The sequence below is a fragment of the Hesperophylax consimilis genome, chromosome 18 (genome assembly GCF_061612785.1).
Source record: "Hesperophylax consimilis isolate HC1 chromosome 18, BYU_Hcon_1.0, whole genome shotgun sequence".
Classification (NCBI taxonomy): domain Eukaryota; kingdom Metazoa; phylum Arthropoda; class Insecta; order Trichoptera; family Limnephilidae; genus Hesperophylax; species Hesperophylax consimilis.
The window spans coordinates 31,884,664-31,906,210 of NC_142853.1; the positions used below are offsets into that span (position 1 = coordinate 31,884,664).

Genomic DNA, 21,547 nt, shown 5'->3' on the forward strand with positions numbered 1-21,547 from the left:
GTAGAAGTGATACCGTTATGCAAATATTAATCCTCTTAGAGCAGGTATTTCAATAAAATTAGTTAAATCAGTGTGGTTTTCAGCGTTTAGTTTTGATGTAGCCATCGATTACTGGATACCAAGACTTATTAAGTTTAGCCCTGTTAGCCTTTTATATATCATCCAATTTTTATGATATTGATCTTTTTTGACAAAAAAAAAAACAATTATTTAAAAATATTTTATTCAATTAAAAATCCTTAGCCTACTACAATATTTTCATATATTGAAAAAAATGGTTACATGATACCTTCAAAACAATATTATTCTTTGTCATAAAATGAACCGGAAACATTGGTTACAATTGTGCACAACCAATTTTATTAATAATGCAGCATTTACTTAAAAAAATAACATTTTTAAGTAAACTTGTTAAGAATGAAAGAGGAATTACATAATTAAATTATCAAAAACATCACTGGAGCATACATAAAAAATTAAAACAGACAAAAATTTGTAAATAATGTGTATAACGTAATAACTGTCATAAATTAACATGAACCTAAAAGGCCCTGGACAGAGCAGTAGTGCGTGTTTGTATGAATGACATTGAAGCCAAATCCAGGGGGGGAGATTGCCTGGCAGCCATTTTGAATGACAAACCTTTGAAATGATTTATATGAAAACTGGTATAAAATGAACTATTTTAATATTATTGATGCATAGTAATTATAATGACTTGTGATTTTTTCGGTATTTGATGAGACATGGAACGGTACATGCCATGATAAAATTAAGTAGGTGAATGTATTTTCATACATTTACCCCCTCACTCCACGCTTAAATTATTTCTAGAATAGTTCCATCCAAGTCCTTTTAGGTTCATGTAAATCAAGATCTAGAAAAAAAGGGCGAAAATATAATAATTCCAAATAAATCAAAGGTAAAAAAATGATGTAAATTAAAAATTATATCTCAATCAAGTAAAAGACACATTTGCATAAACTATCAGCCATTTTACAAAATATTACAGCATTTATATAAAATAAATCCATTAAGGCACTCTTATTCATATTACTTAAGGCACATTCTAATAAAGCTATGATTAAAATTAGTAAGGGTAAGGGATTAATTATTGTATCAAATGCGTACTTTAAAAAACACCTGACAAGTCTTCTGCCAGTAAACAAATTAGGCTCACTGGTACACATTCAGGGAAGAATACACATACGATGCAGAAGACATAATATTTCAGGGGAATAGACGAGGTTTGTTTTTATATGAATGCTGCAGAAGAGAACCAACTACTCTCCCAGCTGTTCGGAGACAGTGGGACTATAGCATCCTTAATTGGAGTATGTTGTGAGGCTAGAGGGAAAGGATATGTGAAAGAGGAAGGTTTTGCAGGACTTTTAGAAGCATCACGCAGACGGCTATAGACGGCTAACTCTAATGAACAATTTCTGCCAATCTAAGAATTCCCTAGCGCCGAAGAACCAACATAATTTCCGTCACGCCTCATCATAATACGAAACTCAATTTTTTCAAGGTGTAACAAATGCACAGCGACTTGTTCCTGTATTCGGTGCAACAGTTTGTTTTGCAGAGCGACTGTGCCTCTGTTTGTAGCAGTTCATTTACAGTTGGGATCCAGAACTTTACTACTTTGTGTGCATATTCTGACAACAGACAAAACCGTAAGCAGGTACATTGCATTGCAAATATTACCTTACCATGAACGGCACTCCATTTTTACCATTATGTAAGAAGTAACAGTTTGTTCAGTAGCATGTTAAACGGGAACGCGTTTATCTCAGATTGTTGATATTGTGTCTCCAATTTAACATGTACTCTTTTTCAGTCAATGTTCCGCTCAGCATCGACCAACCACAGAAATCTATCAACATAAACAATATGAGTTGGTTTATTTGTTTATTAGAAACAACTATTATTATTAGTTCTTATATTGTTAAGCATGTTTTATCTAAATTAATTGACTGTAATTTTATGTGGGGCATTTTAACTGGCCTTTGCGTAGGCAGTGCGACAGTGGAAGCTGCAAACCCAACTTCCTGATGGAACTGGACATAGCTATGAAACAGTACTTTGAATCTGTTATTTTTTTCAAAGGTACTTAAAAAATTATTCAAAAAGATATACTGGACGCTATTTTGATGGTCTATTATGGTGAAGTTAAGAAACAAGATTCGGAATGGTACTTTTTAGCTATCCAGGTAGATAATTAAATTTATTTTAAGTAGCCGCCCCATTGGTCATGCATCAAAACATTTACAGGCAATGATAAATATGTTTAAAATGGCCGATCTACTGATCCTCTCTAATTTACTTGTCTTTGGCAGATTACTTTGAAAATCAAAACGCACTCAAACATTGGGGTATGACACAATTATGTAATAGTCAAACATGAAGAGATTGGAAATAACTGGATATCAAGCATTATACAATTATAGGAAGCAATTGGCGACACAGTTGTCAGATTTATATGCTATTCAACATGAGAACATTTTTCACTATAAATATTATTAACAATATTCACTTCATAAAATGCTAACAGATTAAAATATGTTCATTATTTATAAAAAATATGCAATACATACAAATTATGTTGGTGATTTTCTATTCATCGAAAATACTAAGGATTTTTAATAAGGGCACTTAAGATTTTCAGTTTTTATAGTCCAAAAACATTTTTTATTAGGCGCATGAGGCCACATATCGGAGAATTGATCAGTCTTCAATATAAATTGCTCAAATTAGAAACATGACCTGGATGGTCTGTATTAATACTAGAAGTTAGTTTTCGAAATGAAGAAAAGCAATATGTTAAAAAAACGCAACAAATCAACGCAAATGCGCAATAATCAAATTTTTACATAATTGCTACATCTACAATGGTAGACGTGAAGAAACTAAATAAACTTTTATCAAGATTATTATAAATCATTCTTCAAGCTAAAATAAATATTTTAACCTTTCGATGTACGGAATGTTTTTACATTGAAATTAACTAATTTTAAAGATCCTATAAGAAAAAAGCAAATCATTTAGACATTGTTCATAAATGCATTCAAATATGCAAAAAGAACTAACATTAAATACTTTCTGAACACTATTAACAGATATTGAAGTATAAAGTATACTTTCAAAGGCTAGCTTTAGACTTGTAAGTTTTTTCGTAAATTTACGACTTCTAGCCAATGGGCATATTGGATTTTCAAAATGCAATATGCCCATTGGCTAGAAGTCGTAAATTTACAAAAAAAACTTACAAATCTAAAGCTAGCCAAAGACAACAGACAAAACAAAACAAAAATAATGGAGAAATGGCACAGTGGATGAAAAGGCCAGCTGAGCAACAATTCAAAGACAGATAATAGTAAAATTACTTAATTTAGATACACCTTCGGCCAACAGACATTGAGTTATTATTGATATTTTGCGGGGCCGTCTTAATTTGCACGCTAACGAACTTCAAGCACGAACGTATATCGTCGCTGTCTGCAATCATGCTCTCGAACTTCTCCTGGATGTCCAGCATCGTTTCATGTTCAAACTCGTCTTTTTTCAAAGCGTTCATGCACAATCCGGCGAGGTACTTGAAGCAATGCCGTCTGACCGCATTGTGAGGGTGGTTGTCCCAATGAGGAGTTCCTCTAACGTAGGACCAAGCCAGGATAGCGTACTCCAGTACGGTATGCCAGTTGTGCGAATCCACAAATATCTTACCTTGTTCGATAAGGTATTTTTTAAACGCAATGATATGAGTAGCGGCTCTCGAATATGCCGGGGAGTCTGTCTTTGAGTACAATCGAGAAGTCGGCAGACTCCTGAAGATGTTCCGTTTCAAGTAGGATAATTTTTCTTCAACGGGTTTCAGATCAGGTAATGGAAGGTTGTTCCTAACTTCTTCCTCGATGTTTGAATGCTTCTGCGTAACATTTTTAATAATTTCGATGAGTTGATCGTGGCTCATAGCTCTGAGCACGACTTCCAGAGGTTCATTTGGGTTCGAAGCCAGAGATCTATCGATCTTGAATCGTTTGGGCGCTGGGGAGTTTTTCGTTGGACTTTGGTTGCGGTATTTTTGAGGAGTCATGTCGTTGGCTTCAATCATTTCGGAGCTGCTGCTTGGTTTGTCAAAGTCAGTCATCAGGAGCCTCTTGCGTGGAGTGGAGCGGAGAACAATTCCGTTCTTGGTCGGGGATTGGAGGTTCATGACGGCCTTGGGCGGAGTACGGTTGTTGGAATGGAATGGGGAGTTCTTTCTGTAGTCAATGTCGGGGGACCAGTTCACAGGAATGCGCCTTCGACCTGCAAATAAATAAATTAAAGTTTAGTTTGAAATAATGTTGAGAGGCCATGTTGTTGGGAGACTTGGGAGTATCCAGATCATTAAATTAAACCATCTCACCTCTCTGTTGTATCACCAACTCATCCGGCGAAGGCGTGGGGCTTAGGAACGCAGAAGACGTTGGAGTAACATTGAGGTTACGATGTCCATTCATGAACACGTGACGGGCAGTGTCCCCGAACCCGTTCACGAATGCACCCGTGCCTGCGTTCAGGTTATTCAGGTTGATGGGGGTCAGAGGCTCGGGGGAAGCCCGGAACACCACACGCTCGCGGGGCTCGGGGGAAGCCCGGAACACCACACGCTCGCGGGGCTCAGGGGACACCCGGAGCATGCCGAGGCGGAGAGGGATCTCTGCCAGAGCAGCGCGGGTGCTGCGCCTTGCGGGGCCATCGTCAGTCTCCATCGAGCATAGGCTGGAAAGATGAATACCATGGATTTTCAATATGAATACAATTAAAGAGAGTCCCAATTGTCTTGACCCAGTGGAACTATGGCATCCCCAATATTTGTGGTATGTTGTATGGCTATTGTGGATAGTGGAAGGAGATAGGGAAGTACTTTGCTATTCAGATCTGGTCACCAAGCATATTCAAAGCCATTTGAAGCAGTAGTACAGACCTTTTCACTAAGCATAACTTATGTAGAAAAGGGACTAAGCCTGTTACTCACCAACTTGATAGCATAGAAAGATCCTTTATTTACTTAGAAATACAATTTCATGATTTGTTTTTGCAGACGTCTTGAGCACTGTGTTTTTGATAGTGTAATGATTGGATTCATTACTAATTATTAATAGTTGGATAATTTCAATAGTGTCAATTTTGTGTCAAAAATCATCTCAAGGGTGTTACATTTAAATTATATACAGGGTGTTCGGGGGTGATTCCACATGATAGTACAGTAAAATAAAATAAAAAATTTCGAACTTTTAAACTTATTAAAATAGTCCGCCGTGTGTATGTCTGGCATCATTATTTTGCGCTATTGCTAAATCTACCGTCCCGAGGGCAAACGCAATCGTTCCCTCTATCTATTTAATTTCGGCGCTTCGTGTCAATAAGTTTTATTTTATTCGCAAAGGATCCGATAATTTTATGTATCTAGCAGTGTGTCTTCTCTTAGTATGCGTTTGTTAAGATTTACTTGAAAGAACATCTTTATTGAGTGCGTGTTTTCTCCAAAGACTTTCTTTTAACATTGTGTTTATTTGTGCGTAATTTTAATTACTGTGACATTGTCTGGTTTTACTTACAATGAATGGGCAGACATTCATTAGGTTTACGGGCTACATGATGTAAATACACATGGAAAGTGGACATTTTGAAAATTCGTTAAATTAGTCTAAAGCAAAGACATTAGCAACTGATTAATAGTTAAATAATTGTATCGTTCAAAGTGTAACTACATTTTGTTAATTTTAGTACAGTTCTCTTTTGAATTTGGGTAGCATAATTGTAAACGTCAAACTCTCGGACTAATGTTAGTTTACATGCGCTTTCAATGGATACGGGCAGATCACGTTACCACCTTGTTTTTGGCAAGCTCACAGCGAATTTATCAGGTAAGTTTGAACATCAAAATAAGGATTTTTAGTAGGTATGTCTTTTGGTATGAGAAAATTTGGTAAAAAGTTATTTTTCTTTTTTATTCCTTACGTATCATGCAGAATCACCTCCCAAAGTTAGCGCATTTTACCCCCGGACCCCTGTATAATTCCAAGAAGTTCCCCGAGAAGAAACAATATGATCAGGTTAGCGAATCAAATTCTCAGGTTAGGTCATGTTAAGAGGTGAAACAAAGAGTATGTTTGAATGTGAATTAAGCAAGGAGTGTGTACCAAGACAGTTGTGTGGTGTTAGATCCTCTCTATCCACCCCTTTGTGGAAATGGCGGGGTTAAGTTAGTAACATTTTTGTATCATATTTTCAAATAAAATTAATTATTCGAGAAAAATGGATGGATCCAAACACAAGACTTTCTATAGTGAAAGAAAATATTTGTATTAAAATCAGTAAATTTACTTCATTTTATTTTTGCCACAAATGTATTAGTGTTTTATTTCTTTCACACCATTTATCGGTGTTTGTGAGTTAGAACCTTGATAAAACCGTGACATTACAAACCCCTAGCAAATTTCATGAAAGTTAACTGAAAAAATAACCTTGAAAATGATCGACAAAAAATGGTAGGGGATGAGTCGTTTGGCCTTCTACATTCCCCTCAGATTAAACAAAAAATTTAATAGTATTACACACCTATTAAATGAGTTATTTTTATAGTAAACCACTCGATTGCAGAGTTATCCGCGCTAAATATCACGAAATTCTACAGAGTTAGTTTAGTTAGCACCAGTTTTCTAAGTTTCAATTTTCTAAAATAAACAATCCAGTGATACAGACATATATATTTAATAACCACACATTTTGTACAAATGCTATAATTGAATGAAATTATTAGAGAAATTAGATTATACACAAATCGCTGGCGGGAACCGGTATTACACTGTCAACATACATCTTCGAGTAGACATGATGGGACGCGTAGATAAACGCTAATTTTAACCTTAAAAACTAACAAATATCACACAAAACTAACGTAGTAAGTTAGCTAATGAGTTATAGAATTGTTTACATACCTGTTTACGAATATTTTTCACTAAATAACCTGCAAAATCATTCAATCACAATCAACAAGGTACAGAACACAGAACTAACGGCATTAAATGCGTCGTGCGCGCCCGCTCACAGCTGGTTTGACTGTTGAATAAAAGATAAAAGGACGATACTACAAAATTTTGTAACTCTTTCTATCACCCGTTCTTTATGCACTGTTAGACGAGCGAGAGTGAGACGTTAGATTTTTTTCTTTTGCTCTATAAACTCGGACGCTTGTTGCGCTCGGCAGTTTTTGGCGCCCTGTTTTGTAAACTCGGAACACGATTGGGTAAAAATAATATTATTATTATAAATGCGTGACGTAACTTCCTAAGTTCTATTCATCCCAAAGTTTGGCGGTTAATTAACTGTCAAAAGTGGAAAAGGGCGTAGATACGTACTATAATAAGAATGATTTCAGGTCTAACTCTGCGTTTTGTAGGTATTGGATGGTGATGGTGATGGTGATGATTGGATTCACAAGAATAATGTTGAAAAATATTAAATTTAAAAAAAAATCGTTAAAAAAAATTATGATGTAATTTTAAGAAAAAAATATTTACTCTTCCTACCGAATCAATCATGCGTAGGTTCAGTGTACCTAATAATAATTATATGGCCTCCATCGAAGAATCAATTGTTTCATTATGTCACATTAATTACATTAGTCAAGAGTCCTCGGTCTCCGGCAGTCCCCGGTCCTAGGTCAATCAAATGACTTCGAGTAGGTAAGTTGCGGGTTCAATTATAATTGCATCCCAAAACAAATGATCAAAATACCATCCTATCCATAATTGATCATAACGTAGAGAATTCTTATTTTATTTGTCAAAATATTAATTTCGTGGTTGATAAGTTTCCTTTTTTTTAAACTTACAAGTCTAACGCTAGCTAAAAAGGGCTCTCCGGTAAATACTACATTGTGGTACCTACTTTAGACTGCAGATCCATTTTTATCATATAAAAATCCATAATTCATTTGCAATAACAAATAACTTTTAACCCCAATTATAAATGGAATAACTACGTGGGCACAAGATAAATCATAATTTAGTTTAAAACGTGCCATATTGCAGAGTCAAATTACTCATGTAGGTACCTAAATCATTTTTTTACAATTCTGTGAATTTATTATTTCTTCGTGCTATGGAGTAAGCAGTGTAGTCAGCACGTACAATACAAAACTAACTGTAAACGATGGACTCGTTATTCCCAGATATTTAAAGAAAAGCGGACAAGAAATATACAAAGCATTAGAATACAATGTTTCTAAAATTTACAACATGCAGAAAAAGATGCACGTGAAGAAAATTGTTAAGTGAAAAAGACTTTTTGTGCTGATTTATTTTTTCTCTGTGACTTTTCATGTAAATTGTTCTTTTTTCTGACTTTGTATTCATTTTTTGTTGTTTTTATTTTATTTACTCGGTGTTGTGAATGGTGTACTGGACACCTACGCCTATCCTACGCCAGTGACATTGACTATAAATGCCGGTTTCCTCTGGGATTACCTTGGGTAAGGATTTTAAAAGAAACACAACTTGCGAAAGTCGTCGGACAACTGACTGGTTGGGCCAGTTGTTTGCGTATTTATTGGGTTCGAATTCAACAATTTCTACACGTTTTAATGTGGAGCAATTATTCTTAAATCTAAACATATACTAAGGTCCCACGGTTTGTCGTGCGAGTAATTCATCCTTGAACTGGCGATATGACACGTGTGCGGTGATTAAAAATCTTATCATCGTACGAGACAAGCCTCAAAGGAGTCGGCATCGTAAAATATGTGACATCAGACAAATATTCATTTTATTGATTATTTAATAATTATTAGGTACATCCATCTGCTGTCCGGTACAAATGGTTTGAAGTAATGTTTTGAGGTTATGAATTACTGTACCTGAAAACTGGATGCATTTTTAGGTGGAAATAATATTACCAAAGAATTAAAAAAAAACGACTCTTTTTAAGTACGAGTATTTGATTCACCTGATCGTGCCTTGTCTTTCTCTTTGACTTCTTTTACCATTCACTTCCACTTCATACATTCTCCTTTCATTTCTCTTCCTTCGTTCATCATTTTACCACAAGTAATTATTTGATTTATGTCTTCCTCGGGCTTCCCCGACTTTTCCTATCATTCACTTTACGTAGCACCTATCATGAAATCCACATTGTTACTGTTAAAAAAAACTACATTATACCGACATTAATTCAACTTCGTATCTGATTCCAGTGCAGATAATATAATACGTCGTGCGTCCCCGCTACACCACTCTCTAAATTCTCCTAGCACTAATAAGAACAAACATTGAAATAAATGCTAAATGTAAAAATATAAAGTGGATTTGTTATTAGAAGCTGTTGACAAACTGCGATCTAGATGCTTAAGGCGATGCCATACGTAGTAATGCAAAATCATGTGTTTTTGGTTTGAAAATTTGGTCGCCTAGAAATATATCAGATTGATGCTTTAATTAAATACTGCGAGTAGAATACATCTTGGCCTTTGAAATAATCGAGTATTTTTTACATAAGTCTTTTTATAAGCCCATAAAAAAATAATGTATAAAGCCTATGAAAACTGCTTTAAAGTTCAAAATCTCTTATGATTTTATTGTATAATGTGGCAAATTAAGTTATTTATAAAATGAACTTAATAAAATTAAATATTTATGCCTGAACGTCCACAAAATAAAATAAAAGGCACTTTTAGGCCATGTTTTTTTCTTGCATAAATCAAAACAGGCGGATGGTGTTAAGCGGGAATTTAAACCTTATCGCCATCTGGCATCTACGTAAGGGGTATTATTGATAGCGGCTAGATTTAAAATATTACACGACATAGTGCATCGCCTTAACGGGACTTAGTTGTAATTAAGTAACAAGTATTAATAAATAAATAAATCAATAAAAAAATCAATGCTTATATCCAATATGGGTATCTTTTATCAATTATGTCGGTAACTTGTTATCGTTCCCACGCATGACTGCAGATCGCTAATAAACAAACAACGATTCATAACAAAGTGTTCTTAGTTTATTCGATGTTGATCGTACGTTAGCGATCTGCTTGCTCGCGAACGATGACAAGTTACCGAGACTATTGATAAAACTTTTATCGATTGACCAATGACCATGCTAGATTCTGATCTATTCTATGGAATAGAAACCCAGGTAACCCGTTCTGCCCCTGGATCTCCTACTTGCAAGAAAAACCATGAAAATATTAACATTTCATAAAATGGAGAATATTATAGATATGATATAATTGCATCTACCCATGTAAAGAAGATCAAAGTGTATTGTTACCAGCAGATATGGGTTCTGATAGTTCCAGCGTAAGTATCCCATAAATTAAGCTTTAAATTAAACCAAACGCCTAGCACTGTAAGTAATTAATATTTTCTCTCAGCAGCACAGCCATAATACACTGTAAATCAAGTTAAAATATTAATACGTGTATTATAATGCGCCATACATTCTACGAGTAGCATGGTTTCCGCTAAATACACGTCATTTGATAACAAAAGCACCATCAATCATTATGTTGTTCAGCTAATTTCTCCACAGTTTCCACGAATAGTTTTAAAGCTGACCTCAAAAGCTTACCAACGTACATATTAATAATAATTATATCGTTAAAACATAACTTCATTAATACCCCTTTAGTTTCCGTTAAAATAAACAAGTTTCGGACCCAACTTTACCCTTTTTAGACAAATACGTATGTTGGGTATTATGAAATAAAATAAAACATAAAACATTACGTTCGAATTTTTACAGAATATCAAACCATTTGTGATTGTTTTTGATGATAATAGATATTAGCTATCTATATAAGAAACTTTCGAACGGTGAGCTCTGGCTTAAATAAATTTGCACAACTTTGATTTACGGAATTTAACACATTTTCCAGATCGCAACCAATCAATGCATTTAGCTTCAAGATTAAGGATTTATAAAATAATGTTAAAACAGTTTTCTCAATTAATCGTGATAAATTATCAAGGCAAATTTCGTGAACACGTGTTCCAAAATCGTTATAATATATTCGTTATTTACTAAAAGTTTGTCAGGAAATTCGAAATTTACTACCGTAAATAATTACCAATAATTTGAAATTGATTCAATAACAATATACATAACCACACACATAGAATAAAGGAGAACAAAATAAAATACGATGTATTTGTGTTTCGTGATCTAAAAGTCTGACCATTCCTTGCTTAAATTTTAATAATCAGTCTATCAATACAAATTCAAAATTAAATGGAATGTCGATATACGATATCTGGCAGTGTAAGTGAGACAGAATACGAAATATTGATGACTGTTCATACAAACAAACCTATCATAACCTAACCTAACCGACTTAACCCAGTTAATAAAGTTTTTGTTTTATCACTTTCAATGACTTTATATAACTTTTTAAAGATGTGATGAATTATCATTTTGATGATTTATCCGGTCACCATTGAAGGCATTTGAAGGTGTGTATGGATTTTGAATGAGCTCTGAATTTATTCATAAATATCTACTTGTATATTAATAATTAATTAAAGTGCTCTAACAGCTTTGAAATTGCGTAATTTGCGAAGAATACCTACGACGAGAGTTCAAGGTCTTTTTGTCGCATTCTGAATCCATAGTTCCCGCAAAAAATCCATCAAAATAGGAGAAAAGTTTGGCACTAATCCAAAAGCTACCCCGAAATCCAACCAAAAGTCACACAATCTTAAAAAAATAACATCACCAACTTATCAAAAGGAAAAACCAAACCAAAAGCGTTGAGAAAACTTGACGAACCAAATGATTTATCTTATTGCGAAGTGTTTGAAATTGTCAGAGCGTTTGGCGCCTTTGAGCGCAGTCCAGTTTGGCTTTGAAAGGAATTTTGGCGCCGCGATGTCTGGAATAAGACGCCTATATATCTCAGGCATCCCGACGCCACATATTATTATGTATTTACAACTCACAGCAGGGAGGGTGGACTTATTTATCAAGTCACTGAATTGTGAAAATAATGGGCCGTGTTCAAGAAAGACCTTTTTGTTCATCATGTATATTTTATGTAAGCACCCCTACATCTTACACATGTATTGTACCTTCAAAAGATGTTAGTCACTTCTCATGGTTGGAATATTCAAATGAATTTAGTTAAGAACACACGTTCTGTGAATATATCTTTTATTTGCCATGCACGATCCAATATTACTTACACAATAAAGTATTGATTTTGACTCCGTTGCAGTCGTTGCAGTCATTGCAGTCACTGGCGTAAATGAGTCAGATCAAAGCTAGCGTAAATGAATCTATGTTATAAGCAATTATCAAAGATCTCGTGCATAGGTAGGTACCCAATTAGGAAAACCTCAATCGAAGTTTTTTAAAACTTTTTTGTTGCTCAGTTAGATTGGTGAAAGCGGTGTTAGGGTGAAGATTGAATGGTAATTTGTCATCGTTACCGAACACGACTGCAGATCGCCAACGAATGAACCACAGTTCACAACGACTAATTGTTTTTAATTTATTCGAGATGAACTGTTGTTTGTGGTTAGTGATCCACAATCCTGCTCAGGAAAGATGACAAGCTATCGATAAATTCTTTATCGATCGACCTTGCAAGATACCCAATTGTATGCTCTTTATACTGGCTTGGTTGTTGAGACGAGCAAGAAATAATAATACTTGTTAAGCATAGATATCATCAATGGTACACGTTTTGTCTATGGTTTTAATAGATGAACGTGTTGTTTGCAAAACCAAAATGTCAAAGATCAGTAATTATTTTTACGCAGGTTTCATTTATTTTTCATTTCATTTGTGATTTTTGATAATCACAATCAACATGGTGCTATATTATCCGAGGAACGTAACTGTTATTATTATTAGTTTTGCTGGATATGCATTATTCGTGAAATTATTACGGAACAGGGTATTTTCACTGTGTTTTTGAAAAAAATTACGATGAAGAAGATATTTTTTATGTTGAGCAATACAATTACTAAAACGTGCCATTTTCGATTTTCGGCCATGGTCATTTTTATTCGTAAATTCGGCGGCGTTAACGTCACGTCGGGTGACAGCCGTCTTTCCATTGGCGGTTTCTATGCCATATAGTTGTAGGTTTGTATGCCATAAGTGTAGCCAGTTGGAACCGTTTCAGAATGTGCGTTTTTTTTTTCAATGAATAATTATGAAACCAAAATTAAAATTACACATTCTAGTACAATGATTAGAATTAGTACAATCATTAGAAAAAAAAATTTAAATCTTCCACACATTTTTACACGTAGTTTGATATACTTGATTGAGCGTTCAAAACAAGAATGTTCTCAAATTAGATTTTTTAATATCTCTCTTAGTTTACCAAACTGTTTTAGATTTGATTTAGCTCGATGAATCTTCGAAGACCATACTGATAAAATAAGACAACTTACGTAATTTTTGGCTAAAACCAAAGTATGAAATTATATATTACGTAAATGTCAAATTTAACAGATCTTTGACTAGAACTACCTACTCATTTGCAGCTAGCAAGGATTAAGCGGCAGAATTAGCTAGCTTAAATCTTACCAGGATTCATGTGCTTAGGCAGTATAAAGAGCAACTACTTATATATAACGGCCAATATGCATTCCGCTGATAGCTCTGTTGTAACCAGCGGCGTAGCTACCTAGGGGCTACGCGGGGCAGTGCCCCGGGGCCCTCAAGCTCAGGGTGCCCTCGAATCCTTACCAGAAATCTCGACCAAACTGAACTTTTGGAAATATCTCCCATTTTCAAAATAAGTATGACAGGTTGCAACTTGCAACCCCACTTTAATCATGACAACTCAGTTGAGAGAAATTCAAAAGTTATGCCTAGGGAATTCCCCTAAATTCTTTCTGTAGGTTGGCAGAGTTGTCAATTTGACGGATAGTGATATGTGCGTCATTTCCCAACGACACTTGTAGCGAATTAAAATATGGATAAAAAGAAAAAACCCAGTGGTGCATTTAAACGCAAACAACGCCAAGAAAGAGAAGATAGTAAACAAAAATTGCCCAAAATTGCCAAGTTTTTTAGTCAGCCTTCTGCAAGTACATCTGGCCAAAATATTTCCATTGATAGTGACTCAAATAATGTGGTAACTGCAGTGTTGGTTGAGAAGCCTACTGAAGAAGATTCGACAATTATTGCAGTTGGAGATACCTCCGCCGCCGATCATGTGAACGTGCATGATACACATAAGAGCGGAGGGTTTGGAGCAGTTTGGAGGAACCACAGACCTCTACATTTTTCGAAAATGTGTACGATAAATCTTCTTATGACTTGGGAAACTTCACGAACAAAATATTAAGTGATTACGAAAAACGTCAAATTCTTGATATGGGGCTTTACAGCCTTCAGGACCTTTTCCAACAGACATCAACCAGAACAATAGGTGTTTTTCAAAATCGGGAAAAAATTCGGTTTATGGGCGAAATTCCTAAAAAATAAAACTAGTTATTTTTATACTAACTTTGGGCCGGGGAATCCGAATCTGCAAGAATTAGGTTGCGGCAAGCAATATTAACTGAATTACACGACTTTAAAATTTCGACGAACAAACAATTTAACTGGCCATTTTGAACGCTTTCTGACAATAAAACTAGTTATCTTTATACATTTTTATACTAACTTTGGGCCGAGGAATCCGAATCCGAAAGAATTAGGTTGGGGCAAGCAATATAAACTGAAATACACGACTTAAAAATTTTCGATGCAGAACAAAATACAATACCCCATTTTCGACACGTTGTTGACAATAAAATCCATAGAAAAATAGTTTTTCACTTCAATTTATTAATATTTACCATCTAGTTTTACCTCAACTAACTCAAGCATGGACTGTTCACCAATTATGTAAGGAAATAATGAGCAAATATGGAGTGCTAGAATGCGACCTAACGGAAGTATTTACAGCAATGTTATTATTATTATTGTAGAAAGCAATCACTTTGTGGTTTGACATATTTAATAAAATAAAATACTTTTTTGTTTTAAAACCACGATATTTATTAATTTAAGAACCGACCGGTTTCGCTTTACTTAAGCATCATCAGGGTACAAATTAATACTAAACAAGAAGTACATAATGTGTGTATATATATAACAAAATACTGTTTGAAAAAGTATATATTAATACACATCACTTTATACTTGATTGAAAAGTTTTTATACATTTTTGCTTTTTCGGCCGTACTCGCCAATTTAATATTATTGTAGAAAGCAATCACTTTGTTTTTTTTCAACTTCGGTCGGTCGGTTCTTAAATTAATAAATATCGTGGTTTTAAAACAAAAAAGTATTTTATTTTATTAATGTTATTATTCTTTATAATTCCTGTCACTTCTGCAGCAGCTGAAAGGTCATTAAGCAAATTAAAAATAATAAAAAATTATTTAAGAGCAATAATTATTAGCCCGAAACACTCATCCACATTGAAAAATCTCCTGATAAAAGATACATGACGCCAACGGGACTCGAACCCGTCAAGTCCCGTTGGCGTCATGTATCTTTTATCAGGAGATTTTTCAATGTGGATGAGTGTTTCAGGCTAATAATTATTGCTTATAAAAAATAATTGTTACCCTTTGTGCTATGCATAAAAAAATCTTGTCTTAAACATTAGTTTACAAAAAAAAAAATTATTTAAGAAATAAGATGGGCCAAACTCGACTCCGACATTTATCGCTAATAGCAATTGAAAACAAAACCGCATCAAGCCTGGATTTAAACGAAGTCATTGATACTTTTGCGAAAACTAAAGGTAGGAAAAAATTGTAAATATAATTGTTATTTAGTCAGTTGGTAGGCCCGACCTTTATATAATAAACCCCCGAATCTTCTCTATTTCGTTTTATTAGCCAAACCTACACCAAGTATTAATTGTAATTTATGTTGTTACTGTTTAATATTTTTATTACCTGCAGTGCACAAAAAAGAGCTTAAGTAGCTTAGCATTTTTAAAGTGTTTGTATATTTCATATTTTTATTTGATAAAACCTAATAAGTTTACATAGCAGTGGGGCCCCATTTTTTAATTTGCCCCAGGGCCCTTGGTTACCTAGCTACGCCACTGGTTGTAACATCTCCATCATTCTCACAAAAGACGAATGTAAAAGAAATATATGTTACAATGAAGCTCTCAGTGGCCTGCCCATAAGAAAAAGTTAAGAAGTGAACAATAGATATTACAATAACTAAATAAAAAAAATATATATGTGTGTTTTGCATAAAAAAAACATTTTCTCTTAAACATTAGGTTATCATTAAAAATAATTATATTTGACAAGTCAGATATAATATGTCTCGGCCAAAGATATTTTTGGTCTCGGCACTAGTATGAGATTTATGTATTATCATGCCTTTCCTACAGAAATAAAATTAATTGTTTTCTAGTGAAAAATCTAAAATGCAATAATACCAGAACATATTGGATAATTTGGCGGGTGCCAAATTAGCCGATGTAGCGCAATTGGTAGAACATCTGACCGGAAATCAGAAGACGGCGGGTTCAATTTCCGTATTAAGTATTAAGCAAGTATTTTTTCTCGGAAGATTTTTTCAATTTATATAAATGTTTCAGGCTAATAATTGCTTAAAAAAATATTTGTGCTATGCATAGAAAATAAATTGTCTTTTAAACAATATTTAAACGTTAATCATTAAAAAATGTACATTATTTTGTCTTTTTGGAAGTCAACTTTACTTTAGTACAATTCTCCTAACTGAATCCAATATTACAATATTCATGTACAAGCTTTTGAAAGAATCTACAAAAATAAAGATTTAATATTCGTTTTCAAAATCTTAAATCTCCGAAAGTTATTTACCGATTACTTTTAAATTTGGACACAACTTTGCATTCGAATACGCGGGTCTTGTCATATACCTGTATTATAAAATACGCTTGTGTTGTCATATACCTATATTATAAAATACGCTTGTGTTGTCATATACCTATGTTATAAAATACGCGTGTGTTGTTATATACCTATATTATAAAATACGCTTGTGTTGTCATATACCTATATTATAAAATACGCTTGTGTTGTCATATACCTATGTTATAAAATACGCGTGTGTTGTTATATACCTATATTATAAAATACGCTTGTGTTGTCATATACCTATGTTATAAAATACGCGGGTGTTGTTATATACCTATATTATAAAATACGCTTGTGTTGTCATATACCTATGTTATAAAATACGCGGGTGTTGTTATATACCTATATTATAAAATACGCGTTTGTTGTCATATACCTATATTATAAAATACGCTTGTGTTGTCATATACCTATGTTATAAAATACGCGTGTGTTGTTATACACCTATATTATAAAATACGCGTTTGTTGTCATATACCTATATTATAAAATACGCATGTGTTGTTATATACCTATATTATAAAATACGCGTTTGTTGTCATATACCTATATTATAAAATACGCATGTGTTGTTATATACCTATGTTATAAAATACGCGTGTCTTGTCATATACCTATATTATAAAATACGCGTGTGTTGTTATATACCTATGTTATAAAATACGCATGTGTTGTTATATACCTTTGTTATAAAATACGCATGTCTTGTCATATACCTATATTATAAAATACGCGTGTGTTGTTATATACTTATATTATAAAATACGCTTGTGTTGTCATATACCTATGTTATAAAATACGCGATTGTTGTTATATACCTATTTTGTGAAATTCTGTGACTAACTACCATACGTACTCCTCATTGCCCAGAATACTAACGGAGGGAAATAATTGTGCCCAGTCAGTGGATATCTTCAATTTATTACTAAGTAAATACAATAGTTCGTTTCTGGGACAGAAAAAAAAGTAATATTTCCATTGACAGTTCAATTTATTAAAAAAACTGTAAAATTTCCATTGTTTCTGGGACAGTTCAATTGTTACTAAATAAATACAATACTTTGTTTCTGGGACAGAAAAATACTGTAAAATTTCCATTGTTTCTGGGACAGTTCAATTTATTACTAAATATGTGAAAATAATAGTTTGTTTCTGGGACAGAAAAAAACTGTAAAATTTCCATTTAAAAGCCCCTAAAAAGGACGTTAATAATTAAATAAATAAATGTCAATTTTTTCTTCAAGTCTTCATTCTCATTATATTTTCCACTCCTCTAATGACCTCATTTGTTCGGCTTTCATTCTGCTTAAATCCTCTCTCAGCCACTTTCGCCCGTATTTTGCTATTTAGGATTAGACAATGGACGTATAAAATAGGGGAGTCAAATTACCAACAAAGTTCTCACGAGAAAAAGTATTGCAACCAAGAGACAGTCGTAGAAAACCGGACTACACTGAAAGCCCAGTTTTTCTCGAATAACACAAAGAAGGTTTTCAATGGTGTATTATTTATTTGTACCTACGAGTCAAATAACAACAAGCTATATCAGACAAAGGGTGTTCATATTGTACTACTCGCAGTATAGAGGTAATTCATTTTCCCTCAGGAAATAACATGTCATTTCTAAAAATTCTGTTTGGGGGTCAATGTGAGGAGAGAATGGGAATCAGATGAGAATATATGTATTTATTTATTTAATATAGATATAAGTGAGTACAGTGGTGTTGTATAAATTACATATCGGTACAAAATATATTTATAATCGCAATCTCACTGTACCGGACAGCAGATGGATGTACCTAAATAATTATGAAATAATCAAGAAAATGAATATTCTGATATCACACATTTTACGATGCCGAATCCTTTGAGGCTCATCTCGCACGATGAGTCATCTTGCTAAGAATTTAAAACACCGTACACGTGTCATATCGCCATTTCAAGGATGAATTACTCGCACGATAAAACTATGAGACCTTAGTAATCAGAGATGTGCAAAATGGGTACCCAAAACCATTTGAAATGCAACATGGAAATGGGTCAAAACTTTTCCATTTGAAAATGCAAAATGCAAAATGGGTTTTAGAAAAGCATTTCAAATGCAAAATGCAAAATACCTATTTTCAAAATGCATTGAAAATGCAAAATGGTTTCTCAGGTCAAACAATTAAAATAATTATAGAATTTTTAAACAATTTTGTCATTTAATAATGGACATCAATGTAAAACAAACATATTACATGATGGTAAATCCAGAAACACCACGACTACAGATTATGAAACCTCAAAAAATTTGCGCGGGACTAATGTTGCCAACGTAAAAACATAGAAACTGCTATCTAACATTTAATATTACAACGTCATGGCCACATGTTCAGTACCTATTTGAATTAGTATTTTTTGTAATGGTATCACTCAATTGCCAGGGCTCCTACCAGGGAGCAACTTGACAAATGTAAATTATCTCTCATAGCGAGGTTGAGGACCGACTGATATTTGGGGCTTATGAAAAAAAAATGAGTGGAGATAGTAGGAAGAATGTTGCAAAAAAGCATTTAAAATGGAAAATGCATTGAGAAAAGCATTTAAAATGCAAAATGGAAAATACCCATATTGCATTTTGCATTTCCATTTGAAATGGATTTATTTGAAATAAAGCACATCTCTGTTAGTAATTAATTCTGGGCGCTATAACGCCTTATAATATTTCTGTTAAGATATAAGAATAATTACTCCACATTAACAAGTGAAGAAATTGTTGAATTCGCACCCAATAAATACGCAAACAACTGGCCCAACCAGACAGTTGTTTGACGATATTCGCAAGTTGTGTTTCATTGAAAATCCTTACCCAAGGTACCCCCGAGAGGAAACCGGCATTTACAGTCGATGTCACTGGCGTAGGTGTCCAGTACACTCACCAAAGAAGAAACTGATTCTTGTGCTTGGTCAGCGAGTTACACTAATTATAAGGAAAATAGAATAAAATTATGCAATAAGTATATATAATAGGAACAATTGAAGCTTCTGGATCATCTATGTGTGTAGGTGTGCATATATAGGATTCTGTTACATAATAAATACTGAGCAATTAAGAGAGTAATCAGAAACATCTAAATAAAGTAGAGATGAATATAGACTGATAATAAATATAAAGAATGGGAAAAATAGACAATTATTTAGTTAATTATTCCTGACAAGTATAACTTCAGTTTGAGTTTCAGTTTGTTGATTTCTTTTAATTTATTTATGTCAATCATGGAAGGTTGTTGAAATGCTCTATTCCTAAATAGATATAATTGTTTTTTATTACTTTGGTATTTTGATGTTGTATTGATATTTTTTTGATAGGTGTGTTTCAAAGTTTTTAATAATCTTTGTAAATTGGATAATTGCATTTTTCTTGAAGATATCCCCTACTCGAGGCACCCCGAAATCTGCGAATAGCGTTTCGTTTAATATACACAAAACTGTAGCAGCCGCGTGACCGCTGCTAGGATCATCATATCACAGATCAGACCGCACGTGTAATAAGGCAAAAATAACTGAATCAACAATCAGACTACAATGCATTACGAAACATCAATTGAAAAATAGACATTTGATACCGCGATACGTAAACTGCCGATAAGACGAATGTGAAGGAATGCAAGGTGATGCAAAACATTCATACAATGAACCGAGTCAGCGATCCTGCGGGTTCGATCTCCAGGCGCTTTGCTCCAACCCGTGAAAGACGAGAAAAAAGGAATCAGCACCTATATAAGCGGAGGAGGACCTAATTACTTGCATAATTCCACTCAACAAGTCCGACTCGGCATAACGCGGCATCGTCGCCGGCCTGCATCTCCCGCTCATCTGCCGACCAGGTCCATTGCACCTTCGACTACCTTGTTCACACTTGAGTTCCCGGAAGATTCCACGTCTTCGCCAGTGCTGAACACATCCACGAGTCCAGTCTTCACCAACGCGGTGTCGACTCACTGACCACCGCCTCGACCACCCCATCGCCGTCTACACCTGGTGTCATCGTTATCGGTCCAGAGCCATCTCTCAACTGCGCAACTCAACTGACTCAAAATAAACACTGTGACACAACAGCATCATTATCTTTCATTGTCACCAGATCCTACAGAACTATTATAATATGCCTATTTTAGGTTATTACTGTAGTGTATTTATGGTTATTTTGTAGAAATTCGCAGTGTTTTTCAATGGATATATTATAAGTACGTTAATTAGTATTAGTAATATATTAATAGTGTTAGTCAGGTATGTACGTCTATCAGGTTATATGAGAAATCTTAATAATTTGTGACTGTGTGTGACATTTAGGAACACACTATAAATATTATAATAATAATAATAATGTTTATTTCAGATGGACAGAGCGGTGTGTGCAATGCTCTGCCTGCCATAAAAGTTTACATTTAAGTTAATACATACATAAAAAGAAAATCAATAAAGAAATAAATAAAATTAATAAAAAATGAATACATTGATGAGCACATTAGGACTTTATGGTGGCTTGAGTGAAATTCTCCATCTCTGGTGTAGAGGCGCTCCCTGCCACTGGGCAACGGCCTGGACAAGAGTGTTGTCCGATCTCTGGTAGCGCT

The 21,547-nt window shown here is 34.1% G+C and overlaps 1 protein-coding gene across 1 annotated transcript; it reads right to left on the minus strand.

Annotated features, from left to right (window-relative positions):
- Window positions 1-243: 243 nt before the first annotated feature.
- On the minus strand, window positions 244-7,116 carry LOC149415670 (uncharacterized). The gene is made up of 3 exons (XM_089642518.1): window positions 6,990-7,116; window positions 4,412-4,767; window positions 244-4,311 (listed from the first exon to the last, which is right to left on the minus strand). Exons 2-3 carry the CDS (start codon window positions 4,755-4,757, stop codon window positions 3,392-3,394), a joined length of 1,266 nt encoding a protein of 421 aa, XP_089498644.1. The 5' UTR covers window positions 4,758-4,767; window positions 6,990-7,116; the 3' UTR covers window positions 244-3,391.
- Between the last annotated feature and the right edge of the window lie 14,431 nt (window positions 7,117-21,547).

What these genes read in the sequence shown, in the direction of transcription:
- LOC149415670 (XM_089642518.1), bottom strand. Translation starts at nt 4,757, where the DNA reads ATGGAGACTGACGATGGCCCCGCAAGGCGCAGCACCCGCGCTGCTCTG. An exon ending in GTTGGTGATACAACAGAGAG is followed by an intron (nt 4,312 to 4,411) that starts GTGAGATGGTTT and finishes ATTTATTTGCAG; the next exon opens with GTCGAAGGCGCATTCCTGTG.